This window comes from Channa argus, chromosome 22, assembly GCF_033026475.1.
Source record: "Channa argus isolate prfri chromosome 22, Channa argus male v1.0, whole genome shotgun sequence".
Taxonomy (NCBI): Eukaryota; Metazoa; Chordata; class Actinopteri; order Anabantiformes; family Channidae; genus Channa; species Channa argus.
Genome location: NC_090218.1, coordinates 4,412,849 through 4,438,366, shown reverse-complemented (window position 1 = coordinate 4,438,366; position 25,518 = coordinate 4,412,849). Strand labels below are relative to the sequence as shown.

General features: G+C 39.8%; 1 protein-coding gene across 4 annotated transcripts; it reads left to right on the top strand.

Annotated features, from left to right (window-relative positions):
• The first annotated feature begins 345 nt into the window (after window positions 1-345).
• Window positions 346-24,805, top strand: emsy (EMSY transcriptional repressor, BRCA2 interacting). Of its 4 annotated transcripts, none has more exons than XM_067491798.1 (20): window positions 347-560; window positions 2,387-2,495; window positions 2,742-2,841; window positions 2,969-3,043; window positions 3,288-3,463; window positions 3,551-3,697; window positions 4,870-5,129; window positions 5,216-5,456; window positions 5,938-6,156; window positions 6,359-6,508; window positions 6,858-7,031; window positions 7,167-7,303; window positions 8,046-8,219; window positions 14,196-14,406; window positions 15,683-15,850; window positions 16,412-16,567; window positions 16,759-16,919; window positions 19,655-20,215; window positions 21,007-21,396; window positions 22,581-24,805. In XM_067491798.1, the coding sequence occupies exons 1-20, from the start codon at window positions 558-560 to the stop codon at window positions 22,761-22,763; spliced, it is 3,795 nt and encodes a 1,264-aa protein (XP_067347899.1). In that variant the 5' UTR covers window positions 347-557; the 3' UTR covers window positions 22,764-24,805. The 4 variants fall into 4 exon arrangements, with proteins under 4 accessions (XP_067347901.1, XP_067347899.1, XP_067347897.1 ...); XM_067491796.1 differs by having other exon boundaries at window positions 348-560; window positions 21,004-21,396; XM_067491800.1 differs by lacking the exon at window positions 19,655-20,215 and having other exon boundaries at window positions 346-560; window positions 21,004-21,396.
• Window positions 24,806-25,518: the final 713 nt, after the last annotated feature.

The following is a 25,518-nucleotide window of genomic DNA, read 5'->3' as shown; positions in this document are numbered from 1 at the left end:
TCCCATTTGAGAATTTTTGGAGGGAGTTTTTCCTTATCTGATTTGACAATTTAAGGACAGAGGATGTTGTTGTTGTTGTACAGACTATTAAGCTGCTTGAGGCAAAATTCTGACTTATCAAACTCAGCAAAAAAAATAATTGTATGTGAGCGTTCACAATTGTAATTTAGAAGAAAATCTCACAATATTATCATTTTTTTAATAGAAATCCAGGTGAGCCTGGAAATTGGAAATTCTAATCGCTAATATGACTTGTTGTAAACTGGTTACGCAGGGGTCACTGGCCTGTGGGTGGCAGCACTGCCGCACTCCAGAAGATGACGCAAAGAGCGTCAGCGTGTTTCACACGAAGAAGAACAAAATCAACACATCCTCAGGCCGGGCGTAACTAGTTAGCAGTCAACATAAACATTGCTTCATCTTTGTGGAGATTGGGTTGTTGTAGCAGTTTAGCTTTTGCGTTTGCTAGATGCAGTGGCTCGACTCTATATGTCATGCTTAGCCATGTTTGTTTGGATATCGGATTTACTAAGGCCTTGAAGTTGTCCTGCTAACGGATGGTAAGACACTGGCAGACGTTGACTCCTAGGAATAGCTAAGTTAGCTAACCAGCTAAGCGAGTGTCGTCCATTTGAAAGGCTTAAAGTAACGTTAAATGAAAATATGACATTCTGTTTAGATATTTTATCTCGCAATGAACGTTTCATGAATGCATGTTAAGGTTATTACATAGATTTTTTGCATTGTAGTGTATGAAAGAGTGTAACGTTACACATAGCAAATACGCGTTTTCCGTTGTGTTCACATATTTTGACACCAAAAACATTTAAACACCTAGGTACATGTTGGACCCACACATACCAGTTTGTGCCTGTTACGGCCGTATGTTATTCCCTTTGCATATTTGCTCTCTGCCTGCTGTATAGAATCTCAGTGTTTTTATGGTTGGGCTTGTGCTGCCACAGTGTTTTGTAGACAGTGGTGGGCGGTGCTGTCAAGGCAAACTGTTAAAAATCTTCAGTCTTTATCGTAACACATGGGGAGATAGACTTGTGGTCAAACGGCTGCTAACCTGGCTCCTTATAAATAACTTGTGCCGTAAAAATGAAATTAAATAGTTTTGTTAGTGGACGTTATTAATTTATGTTTCATAAACCTAATAGAAATCAATTGATCCGGCTATTTTGTCCAACAAGTCCTAATTTATCCAGCAAGTCTTTTCTATGTTGCCGGAGCCTGATTCAGCTCCTCTGATATATTTGCGAAAGCTCAAGTGTGCAATCATAAGATGCATTGTTCTGATAAATTTTCTAAGATGCATACATAGTGAGTTTACTCACTATGTATGCATCACTACACTACAGAAACCAGATATTATTGACATTTGAGAAACAGAAATTCTAATTTTGCCATTTTCTTAAACGATTCAGTGTATCAATTCAAGAAATCAATTGTCAACTGATCTGTCAATTTCACTTATTGGAGTTGGACTTATTGCAAAACATTGTCCTTTTTTAAAAATAAAATGGTGACTGAAGATTAACTGTGAGATCCTACAGTAATATGCAGTCGTTTCATACATTTTAAAAGTTTAGATGATTATTCATCAGGGAGTACCATCAAAATGTTTTTGATTGATTCGGAATTCATATGCAGCATGATAACAGTGACTCAGTGACTTAAATAACCTTACCTTTTGTAATATATATATGTTCAAGAGCTAAATTAGAGCTTGTAATTTTGTTAGCAAATTACCAAAACAATAAACCAAATAGATACAGTGACGAGGCTAAATTTCTGCTCTTTTTGACAATTCAAAGAGATTAGTATACTTTGACAGCAGAGCATTCACTATATAAAAACATCAATTGTTTGCACTGCCCATATGCTCTTCCCTTCTTATCCAAAGCTCAGTGAGGTATCCCTAGTCTTTTAACTGTGTTTAGCTTAAATTATGGAATAATGGTGCTATTAGCAGGGTAATGGTTCACAGTAGCTCTTGAGAGACAAGCTTCTTTATGAGCAGTAAGATTTAATTAAGTTCGAGTACACTTGATTCCAATATGTCACGAACCCCATTCAGTAAACAAAGCTCATACTACGTGTATTTTAATCATACTCATTATTATTCTATGTTGCAGATTGTTCTGGTACAGTTAGCATCTCAAAAGTGGTTACTGAGCTTAGGTTTCTGATATAACATATTTATTTCATTACAGTTTTGCCTTTCAGCTACCAGCAATGTTGGAGGAAACTACACAGATGCTGTATTAGCTATTTAAGTCCACTTTTAGTGGAGTACCATCATTTGCTTTGCATGATCAGTTTGACTCACTGCTGTGTCAAGAGTTAACCTACATTATATTATATTATTGACTCTGCTCAGCCCATGATTCAGCTGGAGAAACCGGTGCTGACTGGTACCATGCCGGTCGTGTGGCCCACCATCCTTGACCTGGGCAGAGATGAGTGCAAAAGAATTCTCCGTAAACTGGGTAAGTTCATGCAATACAAAATAAATAATGAAGGCTCTCAGATGAGCAGATCACCATTTTTGTACAGACAGGTTTATCCTGCTGAGTTGTGGCAAGAAATCTGTACTTAAGCTGATCAAACTGAACAGAAATGCCTTTCATGCTGCCGATGAAGATTTGACATTAACGCACTGAATGCTAACTAGAACACTTGACAATCAAGATGCTGCAGTGTTGGTTTTTGGTGTGTATTGATGTATCCCCCAGAGCTGGAAGCTTATGCTGGCGTTATTAGTGCCCTTCGAGCCCAAGGAGACCTGACTAAAGACAAAAAGGATTTACTGGGAGAACTCACTAAAATACTTGGGTAATTGTTCCCCTCGTATTTCAGAAGATCAAATATTTGAGCGTAGTACTTTTCCCCATGTACACAAAAAATGTCCCTTAATTTAAAAATGTGGTCTTCTCATTTGTCCACCTCTCCATTGTCCCAGTATCTCAACAGAGCGCCATCGTGCAGAAGTTCGCAGGGCTGTCAATGATGAACGCCTTACCACCATTGCATATCAGTGAGTTTACTAATTGTTTGAGAGTTTGTTTGAGTTCAGTACTTGCAATGTGTTAAAGAATCTTCCTCAGCAAATAGATCATCATACAACACTAGTAGAGTACTTAAAAATATGTACTTTTTTTCATGGATTTGTGATATTGTAAAAGTGTGTTTAAAATGTGAGGTAGTTTCCCAGGTACTCACAAGTGGACTAGGAATTGTAATTTTAAAACCCGTGACCAATGCACTAAACACTTTTCCAGTATGTCGGGTCCCAACAGCTCATCCGAGTGGTCTATTGAAGGACGTAGGCTTGTCCCCTTAATGCCAAGGCTGGTTCCTCAGACAGCATTTACTATGACTGCTAATGCTGTGGCCAGTGCCACAGCCAATCAGAATGCCTCTCTTCTGTTGCCTGCTGAAACAGGCAACAAAGAAGGTAGGACCCCAAATTACTTTGTGTGCGACCAAAGCTGTGCTGAAACACATTGAACATTGGGTGATGTAACCGATTTCCTCCCTGCAGTGGTTGTATGTTATTCCTACACAAGCACCACCTGCACCTCCACCAGCGCTACAGCAACCAGCGGAGCAACAGTGAAATCACCACGACCACCCAGCCCTTCATCAAATGTGGTAGTGCTGCCCAGTGGAAGCACTGTCTATGTGAAAAGTGAGTACAACTTAAAATAAGTCTAAATATTTCTCATTTATTTTTTTCGTATTCCAAGGATCTGAGCAATTACAGAAAAGAATTTAACCAGGGCACCCAGTTAACCATCCATTATCTCTAACCGCTTAACCTGTTCAGGGTAGTGTGGGTGCTTGACCCTATCCCAGCTCTCAATGTGGAGAGGGGGGGTACATTCTAGATAGGTCGCCAATCTATTTCGGGACTAACAACAAGAGGCATATACAGACAACCATTCACACTCACATTCACACCTACTAGAATTTTAAGTGACTAATAATTAACCTAACGTGCATGTCTGTGGATTGTGGGAGGAAACCTAAGTACCTGGAATAAACCAGCGCATGTGGAGAACAAGCAAACCTCACATAGAAAGGCTGCAGGCAGCCGGGAGGTGCAAACCCGCAATGTTCTAGTTGTGGGGCAGCGGTGCTGGGCCATTGCCTGAAATAATCATTTCCTAAGGATGAATGAATTATCACGATATATGTGTGAGAATAAAGTAAATGAGAATATCTTAAATAAGATGACTTGAATTTACTCTGGATCCAACACATTCCGCTGTGGCGATCCCTGAAGGGACAAGGTGAAAGCCCTTGATATTGGCTTACCAAAGAACAAGTGATTAAAGCTGTTTTCCCACAGTGCAGACTTTATTCTGGCTGGGATGTGAATTTCCTAAACACTTATTGAACTTATTAGACTACATTTGACAATTTCACAAGCGTTTCCTGCCAATGTGGCCATGCATATTAAACAGCTGGTATGAGCTGTGAGTGATTTTAGGAATGAAGTGAGAAATGGAAAGTTCATGATTAAGATACAATAAAAGTTACTTGGACTCAATATTTCTTGAATTACAAAACGTAGAAAAAACTTGCAAATCAGGATTTAAAATTGAAAATGTTTAAATATGTTTGTCTATAATTTTAATTCAGAAACTTTTCAACTTCTAGTTATTCTTGGTTGGATTTTAACAAGCACACATCAAAAATAACAATCAGTTATTAATTAGTTGATCTCCAGAAACTTAAAGCACATTCATTCTGATAATGGACCTGAGGTTGAAGTCAATTCTCCAGCTTCTTAAGTGGGAATTTTTACCTTTATCTTGTCTTTATTAAAATCTTAACTCTACCCTATAATACTCACAGGTGTAAGTTGTTCTGATGAAGACGAGAAACCTCGCAAGCGAAGACGGACCAACTCATCCAGCTCATCACCAGTGATGCTGAAGGAGGTTTCTAAGGTGTCCCCGCCAGTATCCAAGAACATCACAGTGCCGGTCAGTGGAAGCCCTAAGATGAGCAACATCATGCAAAGCATCGCCAACTCTCTCCCTCCCCACCTGTCCCCTGTGAAGATCACCTTCACAAAGCCCACCATCCAGACCACTAACACCACCACACAAAAGGTGAGTGCCTATTCACTTACTGTTGTTCTTTCTTGATACATATCTATATACAAGACTTGAGAGTTTTAAATGGTAATCTTCTATAGGTCATCATCGTGACCACATCTCCAAGTGCCAACTTTGTGCCCAACATCCTGTCCAAGTCTCATACCCACAACAACGCTGCTGTAGCCAAGCTGGTCTCCACCTCTGTGCTGACCACACCTACTCAGAAACAGACAGTGGTTTTTCCAGCCAGTTCCAGTCCTTCCTCTAACCCCAACACCATCGCAGTGACCACAGTGGTCTCTTCTACTCCTTCAGTAGTGATGTCAACTGTCGCACCATGTAGGTCCAATAGAAGCCAAGTGTACCTATTTTTTTTTTATTTATTTTTTTCTTCATTTGATATTTGAAAATTACAGTGATGGGCTCTAACTTGCATCATATATACAGACCATTAAAACTGTTTCTAAGAGTTTTAACATTTTTCCCTTTTTGGCCACATGGGGGCAGATGTTTACTTGATGTTTTTCTTATACAACGACCATAAAGCTTTATTATTTGATTTTTGACATGATTAATTTAAGGCAACGGGGCTTAGCCCAAACCATCACTCAGCAGAAGTTACACCGAAACACAACATGTAAAAATCCTTTTTATTTCATCCTAAAATACCAAATTATCTTCTTTTTGACCACCTATTCTTCCAAAATGGGCACCTACCTTTGTTAAAATTACAGTAAAGAGAAGTAGAGAGAGTTTGGAGCCTAGAGCCAGAATGTTAACCACGTCTTTTAATTCTTACTATTGGTGTTTACTGTTGTAGCTGCTGGTTCAGCTGGAGTGAAGGTTGCTTCAGCCAGACTCCCTTCACCTAAGACCCTTGTGGGGTCACCCACTCAGATCCTGGCCCAGTTCCCGAAACAGCAGTCACCCAAACAGCTGCAACAGAGTTCATCTTTAGGAGTCTCCAGTGTGGGTCAGACACAAACCACCACCACCCCACTTGGAGCCAAACCCACTATTCAGATCAAACAAGAGTCTGGTAACACAATTTAATTAGATGTTTGTGTTTATTTTACTTTATCTAGTTTTGTCTTTGTAGTTCTTTTTATGGTTGAGGTGCACATTAGAAAAATTGAGCAGTTATTTATCTAATTTAAATATGGCTGAAAAGGCACAACTTCACTGTCTCTTTTTTTCTGTTGCATTAAATAATAATATTTTTTGTGTGTCTTTGATTGTAGGAGTGAAGATAATCACTCAGCAGGTTCAGCCCAGCAAAATCCTGCCCAAGCCTTCATCAGTGGCTCTATCCAGCAGCAACTCCTCTCCCATCATGGTTGTCAGTAGCAATGGAGCCATCATGACCACTAAACTAGTCACTCAGCCCACAGGTGTGACATCCAAAAGTCATAGCAGCGTTACTTTCTTTTTGATGGAAGATGAAAATTAAAATAAAATGCCCATGCATGAAATATTAAGTCTCAGCTAACATCTCAATAGTGTGTCGTATCACTAAATGTTGCCAAATAGTGTTTCTTCAGTCTTCTTTACATTAAGATTGTTTTAAATCGAGTTAGAGAATTAGTGAACTTGAAAAGAATGTCACCTCGCCTTTTAGTGCCAACTTTTTGTTCTTGATTTAATCACCAGTGCTACTAACAGATTTCCATTGGTACTTAAAAACTACTGAGTTTCAACACCCTGAAATAGTAATTAATACTAATATTTGTTTGAATGTAGCTACCCAGGCGACCTATACGAGACCCACTGTTAGCCCCAACATCGGTGCTAGAATATCAGCCTCCAGTGGCGGGACCACCTATGTCAAGACCACCAGTGGCAGCATAATCACTGTTGTACCCAAATCTCTGGCCACTCTGGGTGGGAAAATCATCAGCAGCAACATTGTGTCTGGTGAGTCAGAAACATAATTTAATGAGCCTGCATGGACCTCTTCATGTCAGCAGGACAAATTGCATTAACCATCTTAGTTCAGCCCAGTTTTTGGTAATATCAAATGTATTAAATATTGTCTTCCCTCTGCCATAGGCACAACAACCAAGATAACCACCATCCCTATGACCTCTAAGCCAAACGTCATTGTTGTTCAGAAGACGACAGGGAAAGGAGCAAGCATTCAAGGACTGCCTGGCAAGAATGTGGTCACTACACTTTTAAATGCTGGGGTCAGTTAAATACCACAAAATTACCTTTTAAGCATTGGGATTGAGATTATTCATAGACCTTAGTAATTTATCCCCAAATAACCAGAATATCAGACTGGACCTTTTTTGTCTGTAAGATATTAACTTTGTCCTTTTTTTGGGGGGGGGAGAAGGTTGATTTGGAGGTGGATTTGTACAGTAATTTCAGCCATTTAGCTAAAAACTAGTAATTCAAGTAATTTCTCAAGCAAATATGGCAGGTACACCTTAGATCCTGCTTCTGTTTTTGTTTACTTCGTTATGATACAAAATTGAATACTTCCGGTTCTTTGAACTCATATTTATAAGTAAGCCTTAGTTAAATTGGTAAAATAATCAGTAGAGTAATCAATAGTAACACCTATTTAAGATTAACTAAATGATTTTGAATGTATTTCTGATGGCATAAGCAATATTTGGGGACACATTAGAACATCTTTCTAAGGTGGATATTTGTTTTCAGTCTTCATATCCATGTTTATGACTTTGTGTTTTTTAATACCACCACTTGGTGTCACCAAAGTTTGAAATGTTTAAATCCTACACATAGGTCATGTTAAATATTTTATTACATAAAATGTTCTTGAATCTGTACTTAAAAAATGTTTTAAATGCTGTTACATGTTGCAGTTCGGAATTGTTCACGGTTATAAGTAATATGCTCAGGTCAAATAAGAAGCTTTGTTTGATTTGCTGTAGTAAAGTCTCAGTTGCTGTGCCCCAGGGTGAGAAGAGCCTGCAGGCTGTTCAAGGGACCAAACCAGCAATTATCACTGCCTCGAGACCCATTACCAAGATGATTGTCACCCAGCCCAAAGGCATGAGCTCTGGATCCCAGTCCACTGCCACCAAGATTATCCCAACCAAGATTGTGTACGGCCAGCAGGGAAAGACACAAGTAAGACACATTCCCCACCTAACAATCTACAGCTCAGATTTAATCCAAATGTGAAGGCATTTTTTTAAAACATGAAATTAACATTAGCTCCCGGCTAACCAGAGGTCAGTCAAGTTATCATGTGTCTTTACACACGGATGAAGTGGACGTTCATATGACCTGTTGATAAATAAAGTTCACTAAAATGCAACTCTGAAGGCACATGTCAAAGTCTGTAGAAAAGGGACGAAACTGCTAAGAGTTCTGTGAAAATAAGAACAAATTCTTCATTTCAGTCTTCTCAAGAACGAAGACATCTTTTGTCTTCTGAGTCATGCATTCAGTCATCTGATGAAAACGGATTGTTTCCGAGAAGTGAGAGATTGTAATTAAATGCAAACAGTATGTTTAAACAGAAGAGAAGTCCCCCGTTGTAAGGCATTAAAAATCTATATGGGGGCTTTAGCACTGACCTTTCCTCTTCCTCTCTTTACTTCCCTCAATGACAGAGTGAAATGAATCTTTAACTTTAGATTCTGTAATCTGGGCTGAATATCAACAATGTCATTAATGGCTTCCTGTCTGTAACATCTGACAACTATAGATTGGTGTCTGAGTTTTGATATTTGATCATGCTTCTGGCCCATGCTTTCGTTGTTTATATTGGCCAGTTGGGGGCATAGCAACAAGCCTTGATTAAGACATCATTTACCATCATTCATCATTTACCATGGGTCAAGTAGGAATAATCCTGAAGGCAGAGTTTGCAAGGAATGTTCTAGAGGTAAAAAGAGTATATCGGACAGGTTGATGAGTCTAAAGCTGGAAATTGAAGGTGTGATGTTTAGTGTTAGTGGTTATGCCCCAAAGGTAGTGAGTTAGAAGAAAAGAAGAAATTTTGGGGTGAGTTAGATGAAGTGATGCAGAGCATCCCCAGAGGTGAGAGAGTGGTGATTGGTGCAGATTTCAGTGGACATGTTGGTGAAGGGAACAGTGATAGGGAAGTGATAAAAATGTGATGGGCTGGTTTGGTCTTCATGACAGGAACGCAGAAGGACAGATGGTGGACAGTGAATACTTTCTTCCAGAAGAGGCAGGAACATAGGGTGACACTCTGGTGGACTACATCTTGTGTCGACGTTGTAATCTGAAAGAGATCAATGACTGTAAAGTATTGGGAGGGGAGAGTGTAGCCAGACAACACAGAATGGTGGTGTGTAAAATGACTCTGGTGGTGAGGAAGATGAAGGCAGAGACAAAGGCAAAGCAGAGGACGAAGTGGTGGAAGTTGAAAAAGGAAGAATGTCGTGTAGTTTTCAGGGATTAGCGGAGACAGGCTCTGGTTTGGAGGTGCTTCCAGATGACTGGACCACTACAGCTAATGTGATCAGGGAGACAGGTAGGAGGGTACTCAGTGTGTCATCGGGAAAGAGGAAAGTGGACAAGGAGACTTGGTGGTGGAACGAGGAAGTTCAGGAGTGCATACAGAGATAGAGGTTAGCTAAGAAAAAGTGGGACACTGAGAGAACTGAAGACAGAAGACAGGAGTAGAGGGAGATGCAACATAAGGTGAAGGTAGAGATGGCAAAGGCCAAACAAAGAGCATATGAGGACTTGTATGATTGGTTGGACACTAAGGAGGGAGAGGTTGATTTGTACAAGTTGGCGAGGCGGAGTGATAGAGATGGGAAGGACGTGCAGCGGGTTAGTTTGATTAAAGATAAGGATGGAAATGCATTGATTGTGATGGGAAGATGGAAGGAGAACTTTGAAGAGTTGATGAATGAGGAAGATGAAAGAGAACGAAAAGTAGAAGATGTGACTGGTATGAAGCAGGAAGTAGCAAAGATTAATACAATTAAAGTGTTAAAGCGGACGAATAGTGGAAAGGCAGTTGGTCCTGATGACATACCTGTGGAGGTATGGAAGTGTCTAAGAGAGGTTGCAGTAGAGTTTCTGACTAGTTTGTTTAACAAAATCTTGGAGAGGAATGGAGGAGAAGTGTACTGGTGGCAATTTTTAAGAACAAGGGAGATCTGCAGAGCTGTGGCAACTAGAGAGGAATAAAGTTGATGAGCCACACAATGAAGTTGTGGGAAAGTGTAGTGGAAGCTTGGCTAAGGGCAGAGGTGAGCATTTGTAAGCAGCAATATGGATTCATGCCTAGAAAGAATCCAACAGATGCAGTATTTGCTTTACGGATGCTGATGGAGAAGTACAGAGAAGGTCATAAGGAGTTGCATTGTGTCCTCGTAAATTTAGTGAAAGGAGGCAGAGCTGGAGGTAGCAGAACTTAAAAGTTTGAGGTTATCGTTGGGAGTGACGAGGATGGACAGGATCAGGAATGAGGACATCAGAGGGACAGCTCATGTTAGATGTTTTGGAGATAAAGTCAGAGAAGCCAGATTGAGGTGGTTTGGACACATCAGACGAGAGATTGTGAAGACCAAAGAGGAATGGATGTAGTGAGAGAGGACATGAAGTTAGTAGGAGTAAGAGAAGAGGATGCAGAGGATAGAGTAAGATGGAAGCAGATGATTTGCTGTGACAAACCTTAAAATAATTATTTACAATAATGTCATGAGTTTTATTTACTTTTAACTTACCAAATAAGTTGAAGCTGCAGTCTGAATGTTCTTTATTCTATTTGCTGATACTGAGTATCATTATTAGTACTAAACTGTTTTGCTTCTAGTATGTGTTGCTGGAAAGTAAAATCCTTATCAATCCACTGCAGAGTTAAGCTGATCAGGCAGACACTGCTGGTCCAAATATTAGTGGGGAATGTCAAAGAATAGACAATTTAAACTTAAACACTGTGTCCACCAACAGTCACATATACACTATATTGGCAAAAGTATTCGCTCACCCATCCAAATAAATGAATTCAGGTGCACAAAGCAAGGTCCATAAAGACATGGATGAGTGAGTTTGGTGTGGAAGAACTTGACTGGCCTGCACAGAGTCCTGACCTCAACCCGATAGAACACCTTTGGGATGAATTAGAGGGAAGACTGCGAGCACTGTGTATTATGTATTTCATAAACACACTCCTAAACCTCGTGGAAAGCCTTACCAGAAGAGTTGAAGCTGTTATAGCTGCAAAGGGTGGGCCGACGTCATATTAAACCCTATGGACTAAGAATGGGATGTCACTAAAGTTCATATGGGTCTAAAGGCAGGTGAGCGAATACTTTTGGCAATATAGTGTATCTATTCTCTAACTATCTGGAAGGAGCAAACACTTCACAACTTGTGGCCCTAAGTTAGACAAACCTGCAAATAATGTGAGAGATATTCTTGTGTGTTCTCCTGCTAAAACCAATATGGCAGAATCCTGTGTTTTGCAAAGTGAGCAAATTCTGCTGAAAAGAACAAAAAGACTCTGAGATGTAGGTGCATAAAAAAGCACAGACAAAACACAGATTTGGCGTGAGCCAGTTGCCAATATAGTGTTTAAAATACTCTTGAGAAAAACTAGTGTGACTGGATCTGGGGTTTACTTTTGTTGTCGTCAATTATCTTAAAGCTCTACCGCAGACATTTTTCCACCTCCGCCTACCAGCAGAGGTAATTCAGTATCGGGTGCAGTACCAGAGAATGTTTACAAGTTAGTGCACAAGGTCAGGATCGGACCCGTTACCTGATACTGGTATCGACATTGGGACATCATTAGCTTAGTTAATGAGTTGGGCAGCATTTTAATTTAGTTTAATAATGACTAATACGTGAAAAGTGTGGCAGAGCATAGGACACAGTAGAAGAGCTTACCAGAGCAGAAAGAAGGAGGGATGGGCAAAGCAGAGTAAATGGATCTTTCTTTTTTCTTTATTGATTTTTTACATTTGTTGGTTAATAAAATTTTACTCTTTTTTTTTTTTTTTTTTTTTCCTTTTCTTTTTTTGGCTCATTGTAGCTGTAATTAAAAGTGCACTAAACAGTCAAAACTTTAATCAGATATTTGCTTTCAAATCGGTACGAATTAATTTTTATTTGATGGTTTTTCTAAATATCATGGAGAACTTGGATTCGGTCTCATCACCTGATCAGAGTAACTTATTATGCTAAGTTCATACATCAAAACATCTGGCTCTTTAGGTGCTTAAAACACCACCAAATTTGGCAGATAGCAGGTTACTTCATCTGTCTGTTGTGTGTTGCTGGGCAGTGTATGCTGAGGATTTCTGAACTTTTTTGCCGAAAACATGGAAAGAACATTAATGATAGAAGTTAGACTAAACCGGTAAAATGACAAGCAGAATGAGGCTAAAAATATCTGTAGAAATGAGGGGAAGTGTAGGAGAGTAGGAGAAGAATTCTGTGGGTTGTCACTAATCTCTCATTGATGCTCGTAGTAACTGATGGCTTTTCATATGTTAACATTTAGTAAAGTGAGAATAGGCTCATTAATGAAACATTGCCACCTGTGAAAGATGCATACAAAAATTCATTTTTTGCTAAGCATCAGGTATCATCTCTTGTCACAAGGTGCAGTGGGCCTGTCCAATGAAACCAGTCACCAGAAAATGTAGGTGTTTTTTGGGGATTTTTGTTTTTTGAGACTAAATGCAGAGGCGTTGGTTCTGTAAAAATTCGTATGACAAATACCACAAATGCCTAATTTTGAAAGTCTATCTAGTGATTTAAAGAAACACCCTCTGAAAGTGTTAATGTTAACTACCTCATAATCCTCTGATATTTCTTTCTAAATCTTTTGGGGAATTAGAATTTAAGTACAATGTACAATGAATAATTCTTAAAAAAAAAAAAAAAGTTGTGCATTCTTTTCAACGTTTCAAAGATTCATCCTTCAAGCACTCAGTACATGGTAAAAGTCTTGCTGTAGTCTTGATTTTAAATGTGTTATTACTATATTGATTCAATATATTAATTTCTTGTGGATTTGTATGATTAATTTGTTTGCATGGTTGGGCAACAAAGTGCTGGTGTCCGTATATGGGTGTATACACCAATCAGGTTTACCATTACACATTACACCTGTGCAATGTCCAATACAGTGGCTCTACCATGAATTTGGCCCACTCATCAATTTTAAATATGGTGGCAAAAACATTAGAAGCACTGTTTCTTACAAGTACGACTCCACTATCCACTTTGACCTCAATAATGATAACAAACACATAGTGAAATTATCACCTTTCTGAAAGTTTCAACCTAAAAAGTAGAATTTATGGCAGAGCTTAGGTCCTCTACCAGAGGCCTGGGAGCTTGAGGATTTTAGCCATTTCGAGGACTGCACTTTTCTGGACAGAGATCTCAGATGTTGTTCCTGGAATCTGCTGGAGCCACTCTTCCAGTTTGGGTTAATTATTTTTTTACTCCAGTCACTCAAATGTGTGCTGATTTGATCATGTTCATAGTTTCAGTCAAATAACCCTAGTCCTAGTTTCTGTTTTTGTTATCAGGGCAAAATTGAGGTTAGTGAGTCAGCAATACAGTCCTTCCTATATGTAATACCTGCAGTGGTGATGTGGGTTTGCAGTTTCATTAAGGCCACAGACTAGAAATGTAAAAACTGCACCACTAATCTGAAAAAAGCTCATGTCTGAAGTCTGTTTACATACCACTATTGTCAAACACTTTCCAGTGACAAACATAACATAACAAGTTTTTTCAAAAACTTTTTCCTGCATTCTGTATTTTCTTATCGATTCATTGTAAGTAATTTAAAATTATGAAATAAATCAATAAATAAATTCAAAATAAACCTGAGTAAGGTTACTAAATTGTGAACCATGGGCTTATTTGAGAAAGCGAGTTTAGTCAAAACTCAGGTTTTAACCAAAAGTTAAGGAAAACACTTCAGTTACTATGGTAATGTACTCCATGAACCTAAACTACTTGCTGGAAGGTTTTTTTGAAGAGTTCTGTCTCCTTCTCTCCTGCCAAGCCTGTTGAACTCTGACATATTTTATTTCATTTCCTTATTTTACAGAATAGTGTTTTTTTTTTTTTGTTTTTTTTGTTTCCTTTTAGGTTCTTATCAAGCCAAAGCCAGTTTTCCAGACAGCAGTATTGAGCGAACAGACCAGACAGCTGGTCACTGAGACACTGCAGCAGGTGACCCGATCTGCAGACATGGGTCAGGGGCAGAGCTCAGGCCCGGATGGGTCCGCAAAGGATGAGGTTGCTAACTTTACAGAGACCAGCAGCGTTGCTAGTGAGGCTTCCCATGGTAGTGCCCAAGGTACTGGTTTTGTTTTTTGTCATGATATAGGGTCAAAAGATTAGGAAAATAAGATACAGTTGTGAACAAAAGTTTACATACAGTTTGGTGCAAAATTTGCTTTCCCTTATTTGAAATGGGTAAAAAAAGAGTTAGAAATATATTTTTTTTTCATCAACATAATATTTAATGCCAATTGAACTTGTACAAATGTTCCTTAACAGGAATTACATCAAGTTAAGTTTATCAAGGGGGGTGCAAACTTTTGCACTGATATCATTTTTATTATTTTACTATAACTTTCTCTACCACCCCTAGACCATTGTTACTTCTGAAGATAAAAGAATCTTTGTACTATCTGAATGTGCACTATTTTAGGTTTAGGGTTAAGTTTCCATACCCTTACACAATATTTCAATGTAAGGGCATGAAAACTTAACACCAATTTTAATATTCTAATCCTAAACAAGCTTTGAGTGTTTGCGGTCATTGTCGTGTTAGAACAGTGTGCTCAGGTTTCAGCCATCTTGATTATAGTTTGAGGTAGTGCTGAAGAATTCTGAGGTAATCCCCTTTCTTGATTATTTCATTCACTCTGGGCAATGCACCAGGTCCATTGGCAGCAAAACAGCCTCAGACTCTGAAACTACCATGACTGTGCTTTACAGTACTTACAGTGTCCTTTGTGTTGAGTCTTTTACTTTTACTCCTCCAAACATGTTTATAGCCACTGTGTCCAAACAACTCAAATCTTTATCTCATCTAACAAGAGAACTACCCTCTAGATGGCTTTTTCTTTGTCCATGTGGTCAGCTAAAAACTAAAGTAGAGCTTGTAAGTTTTGATTTTGGAAGAGAGGCTTTCTTTTGGATGGCAACCTTACAATCCATGGTAACATAAAACTGTCGATAATGACACTGGTGTTCAGCTCGCAGCAGTGAGTCCTTGGCAGACCTGTGCCATGATGGTTTCTGGCTTCCTGAGAATCCTAACTAATGTCCCCTAAGCTAAGTAAGATCATCTTTTTTCAGATTTCAGATGAATGTGGCTCCTCTTCCAAATTATTTCCCAATAATTTATGATCTTTGAACTGATTAAAAAAAGTGATAAACCAAAGATATAATTCATTCATAAAGAAAATAAGGCCAATATCGTCTGTCATCCATTTTTAGTGTATGTAAACTTTTAGTGGCAACTGTAAATTAACTATAATGAATGTTTTTGTCTATATATTTATGAAAACATTAGTTTTAACCATGTGAGCTACTCATGTGAGATGTTTTCCATCATCCTTCAGAGCCACAATCTGTAGTGCATGTGGTGTCCTCCAGAGAGCAGGATTGGGCTGAGCAGGAAGTAGCCATGGAGTCTAGCCCCACTATTATTTATCAGGAGGTGTCTGCTGGGGAATCCCAGTCTGCCACTTCCACAATCAAAGCCCTGCTGGAGCTGCAGCAGACAACAGGTGAGCCTTTATGTCGCAGAAAGGCCGCAGATACAAACCAGAAAGGGAGGATTGGGAGGGGAATTTATCACCTGTACAATGTAGCAAGGTCAAGTGAACTTTTCTGCTGTAAACAAGTCAGCCCATCACACTCCAGATCTAAAAACCAGAATAAATCATCTTGTTAGGAACTTGCCAACATGCCTTCTGATTTTGTTGAAAAACCTTATATTAATCAAGCGTAAACAGCTTTTGGGGAGCTACCAGCCCATAGTAATTATGTTACTTGCCCAAGGCTTTGCTTTCACATTAAGCTCACTGTGCAACAAACTGGGAAACTGGGTTGATAAGTAGACAGGGTAGTAGCAATAAGTCTTTTGTTTCTTTGTTTGTTTACAACCTATTTTGTTTGTCACCAGAATCTTAACTGCTAGGTCGGCCACCTTTAAATTTGATTTATTTTCACATCAATCTAACAGAAAATGAGAAACTATTGGTCTTTTTTGTGAATTTTTAATAAGAGGATTTGACTGGCCTAAATCAATAGACTATGCTGAATTTGAGTGTCATTTCTCACAATAGTTAGGGATAAGGGAGAGTCTAAACTGAGGCAGCACACGATCGACCTGAGCCAGATGGCTGTGCCCATCCAGCTGGCCCAGGAGAAGAAGCCCAGTCCAGAGTCCCCCAGACCCTCCACCTCAGAGGCTGAACCCAGTACTGAGAACGTCACAGCAGGTATGCCCTTCTCATCTGCCACATGACCTACAATATGAAATTTATAAATGACACTTCCTTTTTTGGTGGGCTGCTTGTAGTTTCAGCAGAAGTAACTAAATTCAAACTAAAAACTCTGCATGTGGGTTTTAGTTGTCTGCTCTATATTCTTTCATAATTTTCTGACTGCATCACTGTTATTCCCCTGCCAGGTAAGGTCAGTAGAGTGGGAGTGTTCTCGGAGGACGATGATGTAGTAATGTCCTCCAGTCAGCAGCAGGTGAAACCTTGCAAAGCCAGCAGCCAGGTCACCGTGGTAACCAAACCAGCTGTCACCCCTTCTGCAACTACACCTTCACATATCAGCCACATGGTGAGGACACAGGAGCCTAATGCTCCTTTATATTCAGACCCTTTTTGACTGGCAGTTGTTGGACATGCTTGACAACAAAACAAATGCTTTAGATAGTGTAGTACATATTGCATAATTGCTCACAATACAAATTTATTGTTGAGATTTGAACCTAAATTTCTTGGGTCTGTTTTGTTTGTACCTATTATTCTGAGCATGGCCGAGCTCTTGACATCCTAAAAGTAGACTAAAATTATTTGTCTAAAAGTGTTGCCAAAAAAGTAACTTAAAGGTTCAGTTCACCCAAACAACTAAAGCTTTTGTTAAATTGTCCCTAGTGTTTTTTTTTTTCCATGCACATATCGTGCCATCAGAAACCACTCTGGATGATACATAGACCACAGCAGTTTTCATAGGAACTGTTTCTTCAGTGGAACGTTTCGATGAAGTCTATGGATTACTACTCGAGCTATTTAAGAAAAGATTAAATGTGAACTTATCTTTAACATAATTTAGCATTTTAAAATTTTTAATGTGTCTACCAGACACATTCTGGTTTTTCATAAAATATTTTTGTTTATGCCGTTTACTTTTGCCTAACATTATTCATTTTCCTTACTACAGTATGCTGCCATATATGTGTTTTCTGTCTGCTCATTTGCTGTTGCAATTAAATAGATTGATAGAATTATTTTACAGAAACAACATAGCTCCTATAACACTCCTGTAATCTATTTTTTAATTACCGCAAACCTTTCTAGTTAATTCAACTTTTTAATTTAGACTTTGTAATAGATTTATTAAATATCCAGCAGTGTCTTAGGACACTTTAAAAATGGAACAACCAACATTTTAAGCTTAAGAACCAGTTCTTTTGATTTTTTCAGAACCCCGCTCATCTGAATGTGGGTGGTATGTGTGCAGCACCACAGACAATCACAACAGCACTGAATCCAAATTTCATTCTGTGACTTGGAATATTTGCTTATTTTTCATTTACATTTAAATTTAGTCATTTAGCCGACGCTTTTATTTAAAGCGACTTACAAGTGAGGTACAAGGCAAGCAAAAATCTAGGTCAAGGAGAAAAACATCAAAGTCCTTTCAGAAAAGTGTTTACATTTCATGAGATGCAAGTGCAAGAAAGAGCAGAAAGTAAGTACATTGTTTTTATTCATTCATTTATTTTACTGATTTAAGTGCATAGGAAGGTTCGGAAGAGTTCTGTTTTCAGCAGTTTTTTGAATATTGGGAGTAAGTTTGCTGAGTGTGCAGACTATCATGGGATCACTGATCTGAAGAGTTTTACTTGGTGTCTTCTGTGCGGTGCTGGGACCACCAGATTTCTTTCATTGGCAGAGCACAGCAGACGGGAGGAATTGTAGACCTGAGTGAGGTAGTTCAGTTGAGGTAAGCTGGAGGTGTTGAGTTGATCACCCTGTAGGCAAGAGACAGAGCTTTGAACCTGATATGAGCAGCTACAGGAAGTTAGTGTAGAGATCTGAAGAGTGTTGTGACATGACTCAGTTTTGGCTGATTAAAAATGAGGCGTGCTGTCGTATTTCAGATCATCTGCAAAGGTTTAATTGTGGATACCAGTAACACCATTAACAGGGAATTGCAGTAATCAAGACCAGATATGACCAGCGCCTGAACAATGAATTGGGTTGTGTATTCCGTAAGGTAGGATCTGATCTTTCTGATGTTGTAGAGGGCAAATCTGTATGCTCTACAGACTGAGGAGATGTTGTCCTTAAAGCTGAATTGTTCATCGATGATGACCCCCAGATTATTGGCCAAATTAATGGGGACAAACACTGTAGATCCGATGTCGATGTTGTTGTTGTGTTGTGTCGAAGGTCTGGCTGGGAAGACAAGGACTTCGGTCTTGGAGAGGTTGAGCTGAAGATATCTCTCTCTCATCCAAGCACAGATGTCAGAGAGATGGGCAGAAATGCATGATGAGACATTGAAGTCATCCAGTGGAAAGGACAGGAATGGCTCCGTGTCATCAGCATAGCAGTGATAGGAAAAGCCATGTGAGCAGATGATAGAACCCAGGGATGTAGTATAGATGGGGAAAAAAGAAGAGGACCAAGAACTGAATCCTGCTGCACACTGGTAGAGAGGCTGTAGGAGTTAGAAACACACACCTGCCAGGTTACCTTGAAGGTTCATCCCAATATGTAAGACTGAAGCCAGGCTTTAGCTGATCCAGAGATGCCCAAGTCAGAGAGTGTGGACAAGAGGATCTGATGGTTCACAGTTTCAGTTTCTGAAATTCTGCGAAGAGAGGAGCCTCACGAACGTGAGGAGCGCCGTTTCTGTGGAGTGACCAATCTTGAAACCAGACTGGTTGACATCGAGGAGGTTGTTCTTGGAACGAAAGTCTGAGTGAAAGTCGTCGGCAGTGAGCGAGGTAGATGGAGGAGGTGGAGGTGGGTAGATGAGTGATTTGAAAGAGGAGAACCGCTTTCTGGTGTCTGTGGTGTTGCTGAGTTTCCCTTGGTAGTATTTGGTCTTTGCCCTGGTGACACTGTGAGAAAAAGGTAGATCCTGATACTCAGCAAGAGCAGATGCAGTCTTGGATTTGCGTCACTTCACATTAACTACTTATGTTATCTTAGTGCCATCACGTTTTCTTGGTATAATGAAATTCTGCCTCTGCAGAGCCTCTGATAGGGCCATGTGGAATAGTTAATTGCCACCCTCCTCTTGGTATCATATCTCATTAGTCTTCTTTGTAACTGTTTCAGCCCACTGACAGCCGCGGTAAAACTGAGACCGTGTTAGAGGCGGGAGAACTGGAGGGTGACACCTTGGATCCACAGACAGGCTTGTTTTATCGTGCCTCCCAACCAACATCAGATCCAGTGAAGCAAACCCCTCATTCTGCAGGCACTCAGGCCCCACCCATAAGTCAGGGTGAGGGTGAGCAGATCCGGCACAGCTCCACCACCAACCAGCCTGCACCGCCACAACTTCAGAGCAAACCTCAGATGAACCAGCCTTCCTCTTCCTCCACTGCCTACCCCTCCACTCCTCCTTTGACTAAGAAACTGCCTAAATTACGAGAACAAAGTCAGCTCCAGACCCTAACTCAGAGCCCCAAAGATAGGACCCTGCCTACACCGGCTCAAGCTGGGGCAAAAGTTACAGCCCCAGGCACACCCACCAAGCCTATTGTGACTCCACAGCTGCCAAAGCTCCAGCAAGCACCTACATCTCACCACAGGCCTTTGCACACGTCAATGTCCCACCCTCCTCCACTGCAAGCACATCACCCTGTCAGCACCGAAAAAACTGCATCCAGTCAGGTGAGTGGTCTCACGCCTGCATCTGTACTGCACTGGTAGGAGTAAGGATCAAGCCATTTGAAGTATTTGTTTCTCTGATTTTAGCACAGATACGTCACATCTTCAGGTGCCTTATGAAAAAAAATCCCTCAGGTAGTCCATAATCACTTTTTCTTCCTAGAGTTTACCTTGAGGCATCTGATGTAACCAGTGTATATGAATATGCTGGGTTTTCCCTACTTTGCTGCCAAGTGCAATAAATAATTTGTCGTGTTTACCTAAACAGGCTGGCGCATTAGTGCTGTCTGCAGCTGTAGATCTTCTGATTTTACATCTTATAGGAATGTTAGCTTGTGTTTCCTTTGTCTTTCCTTCTCAAGTTGTGTAGCTCAGCACCTGCCATTCAAATACAGATTCTGACAATGTCCCTACTTCTTCTGGGAGCAAAAACCTTTTGGATGTGCCCATCCAAAAAACATTTATTGCATTTTAATAAAACACACACACACACACACACACACACACACACACACACACACACACACACACACACACACACACACACATTACACTCCTTACATTCCTTGCAAACTCCTATTATTTACTCTGGTGTTTCCATCATGTTTGAAGAAAATAATTTATTTCCTATCTGGTGTCAACAAACAGCAGTTCAGAGTCACATCGGCTCCTGTTGTGCAAAACAAAACACACCAAAAAAAACATTAGCATTGCTTTTGGCTGAAAAAAGGGATTAATAGATGGGGGTTCTCTAAAGTCCGTTTGCTACTTTTGAATTATCTTCCCCACAGCAGCCAATCATCACACAGAATGCCACTGTCACCAAGATCACCTTCGGCAGTTCCCACCACTCATCGCCAGTCTTCAGCAGTGGCGAGGCCACCGCCAAACTGATCCCTGAGTCCAGCTCTGGTCCCTCTGGGGACAAACCCTCGGTGTCAGACATCCTGAAAATCTCCATGATGGAGGCTGAGATCGATCCCAGCACAGAGCCCATGGTGGTAGATTCCTCCAGTGACTGTGGCCCTCTGGGTAAAGCCCTTGAGGTCCAGGCTGTGTCAGGCACACTAGACTCTGGCCAGTTCATCAGCAGCTCTGGGGCCCCAATGCATAAGCCTCAGCAGTTCAGCTGCATGCAGGGCCTCACAGCACAGAGAAGCAAAGAAGACTTGGAGGTCATTGAGGTAAAATGTCTTATACAAAATTATGTTGGTAATGCTCTGCTGATCTTTCTGTATAAAGACCTATTCAGGTAAAAATAAGAATGAGCTTTGACTTTGAGAGAGGAAGCAACCGCAATGTCCCACCCTTTACACAAACGATTAAAACAAAAATCCATCTTTCCTACATTACAGCAAGATTTTTGTGTGAACCTTATCATTCGTTGTGCGTCATTAACAATATAGTTTATAACAATAACTTTGTGAGCACTTATATGTTGCTTATGTAATCAATCATGAGTAGCATTTAAAAAAGAAATACATAAATTTAAAAAATAAATAAATAATATATATTAATTAATATATATATATATATATATATATATATATATATATATATATAAAAACCCACACATGATTTTTTTGGCCTCAACTGTCAGATAAACATTAATATTGCTCTTTTAGGAGAAACTTGTAACACAGAAAGCTGCTACTCAGATTTAATAGTAAAAACACCCTTTAACAGTGAAAGCTTCAATAAAAGAACATGTAACAAGGTCAATGGCTTGGCAATATTTTGGCTGGTAAAGCATTGTTTGGTCATGTAGGTGGATAAGATTAGACAAATTAAACTATGGCATAACTAATCGATTATGACCATTATTTAAGGAATTGTTTGACTTAAGGGGAAATTGAGAAAAGAAAAAAAGCATCACTGTTCAAAAAAATAACACAATCTTCTCACACACACAAAAAAACGACAAACTGCTTTTAGTGTGAGTAATGTCCTTTTTTGGGAGTGGTGTTAATAGCTCTAGGCAGGAAAGTGGAAAAACTTAGCCCAAAACTCAAACTATTCCCTTACATCAAAGCTGAAAATGTGGGCCTACAAAGACAGGAAAACACTTATCATTTAGCATCAACAGCTGATAAAGCGTACAGAACATAAGACGTTCAGTCTCAAAACCAGCAATTAGACTAATCCCCTGAAACAAGAAGAAAAAAAGATATGAATTTCTAACTTTCTAACGGTATTTTATGCAGTGTCTTTGGTTTATTTTCAATATGTTATTGACTATGATAACTAAAATGGTTTGCTTGCTCGGTAGCCCTGTTTGTTCACTTACACACACAGGACACTGAAACACCCACGTTACCAGGCTGGAGGGTGAACTCACAGCTACATTACTGTATCTTGTCAAACACAGGTGATTCCTCAGTACTCAATCCTGCCGGACTCCAGCCAATCCAATGTGGTGGTGGAGCCCAGCGGCTTCCTGGAGATCACAAACTACACCAGCCAGCAGCTTGAGGACGACAGCCCCATGGAGCAGGAGGTGGACAGCAGCAATGACGAGGCCACAGCGTCCAGCCCGCCCGACCAGCCATAGTCACTCCATCCACACTGTAGGCGTTGAGAGGAGTGGAGTGGCTTGGATTTGAACAAGCAGACTATAAATTTGTCCAAGGCCTCAGACCCAGTGGACAAAGACACATGAGTTTCTTTTTTTATAGTGTAAGATCGAGTTGTGTAAAATGTTGTTTCTATATAATAAGCTTAGTGTTTCTTTCTTCCCCACAACTAAAGACACGTGGAGTTATAGCCTGTGAGGAGTGTTTTTTTTAGTTAGAACAAGTTGAAAAGAGTTTTAGTCCAGTCCCAGGCGTTTGAGCATCTTCCTCTTCAAACATACCTAACTGTTCTAGTATGTTGACATTATTACTTGCAGGACTTCAGAAGGCCTCTACATATTCATGACATCGGTTAATAACAATGTTATTGTACACCCTTTTAAAAACACTGTTTTCATAGGCCTGCATTTGTGTTGCTGCTGGTCCAGATTGTTTCAAATACATTTCCCTGTGGCTTCAGTCACAGGTTTCTTCTGTTGCATATGGAAATCTTCTTGATGTTTTAGTTCTCAGTTTATATGGTGTTTTTCTCTTGACTGACTTTGTAATGGGAACATTTCCAGTGCTTATGGGACTTTGGTTTTCAGAGGGGAATGCAAAGCTGGATGAGATTGAATTGCAGTTTGGGACATAAAGCAGAACCAGTATAGAGTCCTGGAGGAAGATGGGAGTCCAACGTGCATGTAACTGATCTTCATAACTTTAAGAAAGAAATTGTTTTCTCTTCTTTTTTTTTCTGTGATAAATTCACCGAGTATGCATTTGCATAGTGGGTTTAAACTATGCATTTATTTTATACTTTTTCAAACTAGTTGACTAGTTGAGAGAAATCATTTAATCTGTACAATAAATCAGCTTAGTAGAAAACGTCAGTTTATAGTTTTATTGGTTTCAAGTTCCAACTCTTTGATTGTAAAAAGACAAAACTACATGTACAGTGTACTTTCTTTCACCTAGAGCTGTCTTACAAAAGCAAGCTACTTCCAAAAACTTGGGACTAACAAGGAGTCTTTTAAATGTGTGCAGATCGTTCTCTGTATCTGATTTGTCTGGGTTTTTTGGTTGTTAACGTTGCCTTATAGGTTTAGTAAGCCTCTCAAATTGTTCGTTTATATACTTAAATTCAAGGGACATTGCAGGTAAAATTTCCTGATGTTTTTAAAGACCAAAATCCTTGAAAACAGCTGCTGCTGCTGCATATACTCTGTGGATGAACGGACTGTAGGGTTAGTAAACATGACTGAAACGATAGGAAAAGGTGAACTTGTTGGGAACTATTTTTAGCACATTTCATGTCCTAGTGAGTATTTTTCCAGCAGCAGGATGGTGTCTTCAATCGGCACTGAGTAAATATAAGTGGGTTGGTGGAAACATCAGTGAGCAGTTGGACAACTGAGCTCAAAGGAACAAGATCACCTTTGGACTAAAGGCCACTTAAATCAGATAATTGTTGGTTTCACTTATTTAATGAGGTTTTCTGAATATAATGAATATATAGACTATCACCAGGCTCATCCCTCAACAGGTCCAAGCATATGAAATCATCAGTAAACCAGAACTTATTTCATCACTAGATTATTGTGTTTTAATGGCTACTGTATGTTCTGTTCTGATAATATTCCTTTATGCTTTGCTGTAGCATATTTCATGCAAAGAGTAGCTGTTATTTAGAGACACTTTTAATCCAGTTGAAGTATAAGCACATCATTTTAAGGCAGAACAAATCCGTACTTTAGCCTTTGTCTAGTTGTATTTAATGTTTTAAACTTCGACTAAAGATAAAAAGTGATGATTTGATAGAAGTTCTTTGTTGTTATTACTATAGTACGTTTTCCATTTACAAGTTATGTCACTGCACTATTCTCAAACCATCTCCGGGGTTTTATGTTGTGTTGTTTATGGCTGCGTTACCGTTATAAATGTATTACGAAGTGACCTGCATTCAGCTCATGCAGCCAAAGACATTTGTAGTGGCTCCTACTGTCATATAAAAATACATTTATTGAATTATAATGACAAATGACCCAGGTTTCATTTTTATTGGACACTGTTAGGGTATTAAATGGTCTGCACTTGTATAGCGCTTTTCTACCTATTGGCACTCAAAGCGCTTTACACTGCTTCTTATTCACCCATTCACACTCACACTCACACACCGGTGGGGGAGCTGCTATGTAGCTGGCCAACACTCACCAGGAGCAACTAAGTTGGGGTACAGTGTCTTGCTCAAGGACACTTCGACATGTAACTGGAGGAGCCAGGGAATGAACCAACAACTGTGAGATTGGTGGACAACCACTCTACCTTCCTGCGCCACAGTCGCATTAGGGTACATATTTTTTTCTGTTGACCCTAAACACTTGTAAAGTCAGAATGCCAACTCCCTAACAGAGTTCAGCTCCACTCTGGCACATTTCCCTCTCTATGTTAAAAGTGAGCCACTGAGTGCATCAGGGCCCAGATCCCTTCTGCAGAGTCTCATTGGGTGGCCTCAACCTGAAGACATGTGGCTCTGTTTAACGGCTTGCAGACTTACTGACCCTCTAGCCTGCACCATCACTTGGATACCACAGCTTACGAAGCTCTGCTTGCTCACCTGCACTGAAACTGCTACAAGAAGCCGAAGCAACACTGCTGTGTTGTAGGATGCATCTAAGAAGATTTAACCTGTCAGCTTCAAACATTCACTGAATTGGAAACAGTTTTTTGCACATATATACCCATATTTGTTAC